This window comes from Actinia tenebrosa, unplaced genomic scaffold (genome assembly GCF_029948245.1).
Source record: "Actinia tenebrosa isolate PJP-AT-01 unplaced genomic scaffold, QUT_ActTen_1.0 PGA_scaffold6__47_contigs__length_16458017, whole genome shotgun sequence".
Lineage (NCBI taxonomy): Eukaryota > Metazoa > Cnidaria > Anthozoa > Actiniaria > Actiniidae > Actinia > Actinia tenebrosa.
This window is the reverse complement of record NW_028292583.1, coordinates 3,603,780-3,611,946: the sequence shown is the minus strand read 5'-3', so window position 1 is coordinate 3,611,946 and position 8,167 is coordinate 3,603,780. Positions and strand designations below refer to the sequence as shown.

The 8,167-nt window shown below is 37.2% G+C and overlaps 1 protein-coding gene across 1 annotated transcript; it reads right to left on the bottom strand.

The window, feature by feature from the left end:
• Positions 1-4,476: 4,476 nt before the first annotated feature.
• LOC116287499 (heart- and neural crest derivatives-expressed protein 2-like) lies at positions 4,477-7,193 on the bottom strand. Its single transcript, XM_031694184.1, has 2 exons — positions 6,690-7,193; positions 4,477-6,310 (listed from the first exon to the last, which is right to left on the bottom strand). The coding sequence occupies exons 1-2, from the start codon at positions 7,050-7,052 to the stop codon at positions 6,233-6,235; spliced, it is 441 nt and encodes a 146-aa protein (XP_031550044.1). The 5' UTR covers positions 7,053-7,193; the 3' UTR covers positions 4,477-6,232.
• Positions 7,194-8,167: the final 974 nt, after the last annotated feature.

The following is an 8,167-nucleotide window of genomic DNA, read 5'->3' as shown; positions in this document are numbered from 1 at the left end:
GAAAGAAAGAGAGAAAAAAAAAAAAAGAAAGAAAAAAGAAAGAAAGAAAGAAAGAAAGAAAGAAAGGAAGGAAGGAAGGAAGGAAGGATGGATGGATGGATGGATGGATGAATGAATGGAAGGATGGAAGGAAGGAAGGAAAGAAGGAAAGAAGGATAGAAAGAAAGCTAGAAAGCATGTTGTGCTTCTCCTGCTCCCACCCCTCGCTGCGGCCACACACACTTTTTTCGGGTGTTGCCGTCTAAGTTAGTAAGCCCCTCCACACACACACACACACACTCATCATGATACGCCATGACTTTTAAACCGGTCCTATTTTTCTAACTCAACATTATTTCCTTGACGTTCTCTAGAAACTTTTCGTGATTTTCCTTATCGTACTCCTCATCCCGAAAGTGAGCCCTAATCTAACACACTCATCTTTCATTGATATTTTCGATCACTACTGACAATCCATGCTCCAATAAAAGGGGCCAACACTTGCCTGAAGCTCTTCTAGAATGTGAAACTGAATCTGCCCCTCTCAATATACATCCGGAATAAAAAAGGACTGCCGCTTTAAAACTACGAACCAAGCGGTTGGACTTGAAATTAACTGCTACGAAAGACAAGTCGACGTTCCAAGACTTTCACTGGGGCCAGTATATTTTGTATAACATCTTAAAGCACGTTAAAAAAACCATTAAATAACTAATTACTGTTTCGTGTGGTGCTGCGAAGGTTGACGTTTGTCGCTGTACACCTTTTCAGACAGATATCTTGAAATAGCTCACTCTTAATGTTTAACTTTTGACCTTTTTGTGGTTCGAAGGCAGCACAGATGACAACACCTCGAGAAATGCTTCAAAATCACTGACAGAAATCACAGACTTAATGAGGCTTAAAAACGATGGCTAAAGTACCAATAAACCATCCAATTAATATCTAGTTATCTTCTTCAATAATTAAAAAAACAACCGCTGTTTTAATCCATTTTTGGGACGTATATAGTTTCCGTGGATTTTTTCATTGCTTCGATTTCTTACAACACAACTTGCATGGACCAGGAAAGCTGATCAACATGAAATGTTACTTTTACTTTCCTTTTTGCGAATAGAAAATGCGTCGATTTTCCTTTTTTGTTTCCTTTTATCGTCGTTTGTCGTATCAAGCTATCGTATTGTTTCATTCTTTCCTTTTTCCTTTTTTTCCTTTTTTCCTTTTTTTTTTTTTTTTTTCATCCACCTATTCATCCATTCCGCGGTTCATTCGATTCATTTATTCATTGCTGCCTTTCTTTCATTAATTCTATCAATTTTCTTCTTTTTTCTTTTCTTTTCTTTTCTAAGTTTCTTTTTCTCTTCTTCTTTTGGATTCTCTACAGTTCATTTTGTATGATTTATCTTCCAATGATGTAACCTTTCTTAACTTGGTTCGAATATTTTTGTAGCATCGCAGCAGTATCATTTTCTCTCTCTTTTTTTTTTCATTTTCATTATCAGTATTCTTCATATATTATTCGATATATTTTCGTCTTAGCATCTATTACCACTGTTATCTGCATAGTTCCAAATACTTGTTTGCCGCGTATAACATACTCTCGCAAATGGATAAATATTGAATGTTCAGCCGTCTCAGATCCATTCGGCTTCAAGAAGATGAATCTTATCGATCAACAAGATTATACAACATATATTAATATATGAAAGTGGTTTATTATCTGAATGATCTTCTGCGCCTACCTACTCTTGCACATCCATAGATAACATAGGTCTGCAATATAAAGGGATGTAAGGGTTTGCCCAGATAAACCACACAGATAGTCAAGGCTGATTCTTATATCACAGTATATTCAAACTGATTGGCTTTTATCTTCTAGGGACTTCATTTCATACCACGCAGTGGTCAGCAGCAGAACGCGGATAATCTTCGCAGCTGATTGTCTCAGCCAGTTTCAGCTTAAACTGCACCTGTCGCAAGTAGATTATTACTGGATAATTATAGGTAACAGCATAAAACTGTTATCATTTTAGATAGAGACTAGAAATTTATGTACTTATGGGCTTTAAGGGCGTAGCCAGGAATTCCCATCGGGCTGGGGTGAAAACAAACAAGCCTACGTCCCAGCCAATCCTCCAAACACTTGCAGGTTGTATCCATCCCGCCACTTTCACTTCTCGCCTCTTGCGCTCGCTTTCATTTGTTACCTTTGGTCTATTCATCGATGTGTGTATGTGGCTCACGCCATTGAATAATTGTATATACTTTGTATTTCGTATCGCTCCCACGGCATGAAAAAAGAAAAGAAAAAAAAAAAAAAAAAAAGATGAAATGAATAAATAACTTGCTAAGAGGGGTTTGCGCGGGACTCCAGCATTAATCTTATTTAACTTTTATTTACAGAGAATATCACCAAAGAAAGTCTCGCGTGATCGCTATTTTAAGCCAGAAGACAAACGGGGAAATGTTCTCGTATCGTGATCTTTAATGAAAGTAAGTCTGATCTCCTATCTTCAAGTGGTCTTAACTGATAATAAGCTCTCACTTTCGTTTAATCAGTTATAATATATAACTTGGCCACGTACCGCCTGCAAATTGCTAGAGCAATTATTCCCTTTGATACTCTTTTTGGCAACAGGTGAAAATATTTTTCGTTTCCACTCTGTTCTCAGCTTCTATTCGTATCTTTCATTACCCGACATGACTTGATTTCGTACATGACTTGATTTTGGTGTACCAACTCTATGGATCAAAAAACTCTTGGAGGTCTAAGCCGTTTCAGCTTTCTAAGATACGGTCATAACCAAAGATCATGGCACTAGCGATATCTTACGAAGAGTTAAACTTAAATTCACCCTTCTACCATGGCGGTAGCACTTCCTACCCAATAAGAATCATCACATCGATAAGAACAGATAACATTGATCAACCTACAGTCTTATCTTTTGTATAAAGCAGGGGCTGCGTGGTAGCTGAATGTGTGTCTAATGTCAGACAAAAATCATCACTACTTACTTATCTTCTCCACCAAATCCTAAACCCCTTCTTTAGAATGGTATTTTGCTTTTTGGAAGAGTTTTGAAGGGCGGTCCTTTTGTAGATATGGTTAAATCAGGGTACTTTCTTATTGAGACAGAGTTTAGCTACTTAAAGTCAAGTATGGTGCATACTCTATAAGATATACGTCTAACAACCAGCACAAGCCGTAAGCACAAGCCGTAAGCCTCTTCTGAGAAGATATCTTCTATTTTTCGAGTAAAATAAGTACGAGTTTTAGTCCTTAGCCCTGTTGTTTATGAAAGATTACACGACTCGACTAGCAATTGAAAGGTAAAGGAATGCGGATCAAAAAAATATGAATTAATGACTATGGATGGATGGATGGATGGATGGATGGATGGGATGAATGGATGGATGGATGGATGGATGGATGGATGGATGGATGGATGGGATGAATGGATGCGTTGATGGATATTTAGTGCATGCGCACGGATAGATGGACATCATTGTCTGTCTAAGAATACAAGCAGAGCGAGGAGATTTTGATTGCATCTTTCATAGGAAACCTCATCACCGTATAATAAAAACGTGTTTTTTTTCAGTTATATCTTATTTTCTAGTTATATATTTGCATTGCATTTGATGCCATGAATAAGTGCCGAGCATGTAGTGTTCCGAAATCTCTTGATCTTTGAACACATGAGAAGGAAATGAAGTACTTGGAGTATTCGCTGAGTCGATGAGGTATTAATGGCAGTTTTATCAAGAGATACCTTAAGATACCTCAAGATACCTTGAGCCGGTATTTGTCGGTCACGGAACATTATTCTGTAAACAATATCGGCTCGAAATGTATCATTTTTTTACTTTACTCAGAAGATGGAAAAAAAATTGTTTTTCGTAAATGAATGCAACGCTTTTTTCTATCAGCTTATTATTTGTTGGTTATTTTACCAAATAACTGGTATTCACTTCATTATAAGCATAAAAGGATAGCTACTGAACAGTTAATATGAAGAGGGTGTGGTTTTGTCATGGCTAAATAACGTATTTCTACAGCCTGCAGTTGTTGGCGGTATGTATAGAGTGGCTACTCTTTGAGCCCCTTTCAATCACTGTTTTAAGAACAGAAAAATCGTAATCCTTCTTATGAAGCAAGAAGCTTACCCCCTTCAGCGAAAATCTAAAAGCCACATTTAACCTGGAATTGGGTTCCGCTACACTCATTAACTGTAAACTTTTCAACTCGAGCCGTAATGCAGAATGCAGCATTCAGTATTCACAAGTTTATGGTTCTCAAATATTTGCAATTTTAAGCGAAAAGGTTTTTGCATTGCTCATTGTCTTCGGTGATGTTCGAATTTACTACACTTTGCTACAATTGCTAACATTTAAAAAAAAATTTCTCAATAAGTTTTCATGAAAATTTATGTGATTTGTTTGGTAACTGCTGAGTACCGCATACGCGTTTAGTGTGGCACAGTAGTGGGCAAAGTGTACAACTCCACTGCAACTCTTTATTAACATAAATACCATAAAAAAAGTCCAAGTTGTGGACTGTGAAATAGCCTGGTGGATCAATCCACTGTATGTGGCAATAAAACATTCTCTAATACATAGATCTTTTCTTTAGATTGTCTTTGGAGATGTTGTTTTAGGTTATTACTAAGCTACAATACTTGCAGGTTTCTTAGGTATTAAGAGTACATGGCATCAGATGGAAGCATGTTCTTTCAATAGACTCATTCAGTTCATGACATGCTCATATTTACGACTAAGTAAATAATGTACAAGTTTAACAATAAAAACACATTTACGCTCACAAGAGCCACACTCATCTTGGTAAACAATGCTTGTCCTAAGTAACGAATAAACGTATAACTGGAAAAAGGCACTGGTTTGGAATCGAAGGTTTTGGCAAAGAAGAAGATATGGTATTGATTTTTCCAGGAATCGTAATTCAAACCATTCTGCTTGTATTTGCAATTAGGTTTGTGTACATTATCAGTTTGTACAATCAATTAGGTACGGAGTTGCATTGATAGAATTATATTGCCGACCCCAGTCTTGTGTGGTGTTGCCTGCCCTCTAACCAATCATTGTTATCACTTCTTGTAACTACATCTATGTAGAAAGTAAAATTCACTTCTTATATACTCTAATTTTTCAGTCTTGTGTGGTGTTGCCTGCCCTCTGATCAATCATTGTTATCACTTCTTGTAACTACATCTATGTAGAAAGTAAAATTCACTTTTTATATACTCTAATTTTTCAGTCTTGTGTGGTGTTGCCTGCCCTCTAATCAATCATTGTTATCACTTCTTGTAACTACATCTAAGTAGAAAGTAAAGTTCACTTTTTATATACTCTAATTTTTCATTCCATGTTCTCGGAAGTTGTAATAAATCCAACCATGACAAGCAACGACCGACAGAGGACTCAAGTCAACTAAAAAAGGTATTACTATTGTTAAGGTATCCACAGCTTGAAAACGAAGATGGTTCTTTTATAGATAAAAGGTCAGCCACATTTTGGATATAATCGAAATTCCATTTTTTCCTAACTGGCAACTTTGGGCACATTGATTGTCTGATAGTCCTGTACAAATGGACAAATGAGTTGATGCACTACGTGCAATCCATATGTAGATATAAATACCTCAGTCAGGAGCCATAGTCAAAGACGTTCTTTTCAACATCATATATGTGCATCTTGTTTGATTGCTATACATGTCTAATATGGACTGATGTATATATAATATATACCAAATATGATTGAGGATTTACAAATTGAAATATCGTCACATACAGAGGCGGTGCAGTCACTTTAACAACTGAGTGAACTTGATCAAGTGAAGTGGTTGTGTATTTACAATTCTGTTAAATATGTCGGTATATACACTGGGTGAGGCTAATCCACCAAACCATGTGTGGATTTCAACTTATTTCTTTTGTTTTGTCATTTCCTTGGTCGATATTCACTTGTTGTACACGAAAAGTAAAGTATTCTAATCCCTCTGCACCTTCATATGTATCAATCAGTGATCGTGGAGATAAGCTCGTGATAGACATGCAGTATAAGTGATTTAGATGTGTTGGCCAACATTGTACAGGTCTTATTTAGTCATGTATTCAACATTACTGTATTCTCATATGCTGGCAACTGGACTCATTCTTTTGAAGACAAAGTTGTGCATGATTACTATGAAGAATCGAGCCATTCTGTTTATTGAGAGACCCCACGGCTTTAATTACTACTGTCTCAGCTCCATTGCCCAAACTTGCTGAGGCCATCCTGTCCGTCCACGTTTTCTTGGGGACAAATCCGCACTCTGTTTGATAAAAATAAAACCAACAGTTATTGATATTACAGTCAATAAACTGAAAGATTCTGAATCACTTGAAGTTAAAAGTCTTTAGTGATACTGCGATTGACTACATTAAAACATCTCTGGCTTGGTTAGTATAATAATATATTGAACAAGTATCCAATTAGAACAGAATATACTATAAAAGTATTGATTTAATAGATTGCTAGATTGTTTTTCACCTAAATATCCAGCTTGTGGATTGGCATGTCGTTTCACTAACTGAATGGTATCAGTTTATACTCATGTTTGAAGTGTCCTGGGCTAAAGATCGTCATTGTTACCCGATGGCTCAGTATGGGATACATCCACTGGCATTTAACTAATCCATTTTTATACTTACACACTCTTCTCTTCTTCTTTTCTCTTTCATGTCGCTTTGTAAAGCCATTTCTACAACGAAGTTCTTCCGAGTACATGGTTTCCCATCTTTAGTTTCTTCTAGAACTTCGTTAAGATATCGTATATAGCTGATAGCAAGTCGTAATGTCTTTATCTTAGACAACTTGGTATCGACAGGGACATTCGGTATGTGCTGTCTTAGATCCTCGAATGCTGAATTCATAGTCTGAGTACGTTTTCTTTCCTTGCGGTTAGCAGTTGTGCGTTTTTTTGCGGGTCGTTCTGTTGAATCTTCGTCAGGAGTCTCGCATTCAGTGGTCGTATCCGTTGCTTCACTCGTACTAGTGCTCTCACTTCGGTGCATTTTTCGTGTGGAGTGCGATTATCAAAACAACGTAACCCGTAGTACTTACACACTTGTGATAGGCAGATCTATTGGCTTCATAAAAGCCACCACAGGCTGGCTGGCGTTTGAACAACAAGCTTAGTGACTAGACATCGGACTTCAAATCAGCGGAAACTAACAGACATTTATTTATCATTAATCCACGTTATCGCATTTAATTTCAGAGTCATTATCCAATTAGAGAAGAGAAAGGAGAGTAGGGAATGATAAGATTGTGTTAACTTTGTTAACCTCTTGGCGCTTCATTGAACTAGAAAAATAGCTCTTTTTTCTGAGATGTGAGAGAGAAAATACCAAAAGAAAATGAAATAAGGCAACTGATCAATGGCTTGATGAAATACTCGCAACACACTACTACAATATGACTTATCAACAAATGTTGCACTAAATGTAGCCCTCTGACCACTTAAGTAACGGGACGCCCAGCTGTTATAAAGAGATGATCAAACTTCTGCTGTGCAAACGAGTACCATGTTATTAAAGAAGGAATAAAATATGCACGATCTATAAATTGTTTTATATGATGAGTGCAAAGTTTACCTTCAATCATCGTAGGTCCATCGGTGGGCGTGGTTACAATCAACTAAATAGGGCTTATGAAACAAGAGAACGCGTTTGATCTGTCATAATCAATCATTGATTGCAATCGGCACTTCCAGGCAAGTTTCTACCCAACATCAACTGAGGAGTTGCTTACGGGATGTCGATTTGTAAATAATAAAGTGACTGATCATAAAAGACTGTTTTGTTATCATGACCACAGTAACCTTTGACAAAAGACCAATTTAACAGCTAGAAAAGAGTATCTGGATGGCCACTTATCTTCCACTTCAAGTGGCCTGACAGCTGCTCGTCACTTTTGACTGCTATCATTTCCGGTTACATAAAACTCACCTGGTTGTTGTATAAATTTACATGAGATTCTGAAAAGGTTCCTGACTATACCTTCGCTATACCTTCCGCTACACGTCGTGCTTCTCCTAACACCAGTGCCAGTAGCCAACCAGTGCTTTATAACTGCACACAGCCCGCGTGCGCGTTGTCTATTTCTTCAACGATGACTGCCAGTCTCC

What these genes read in the sequence shown, in the direction of transcription:
- LOC116287499 (XM_031694184.1), bottom strand. Translation starts at nt 7,052, where the DNA reads ATGCACCGAAGTGAGAGCACTAGTACGAGTGAAGCAACGGATACGACC. An exon ending in AAAGAAGAAGAGAAGAGTGT is followed by an intron (nt 6,311 to 6,689) that starts GTAAGTATAAAA and finishes TTTATCAAACAG; the next exon opens with AGTGCGGATTTGTCCCCAAG.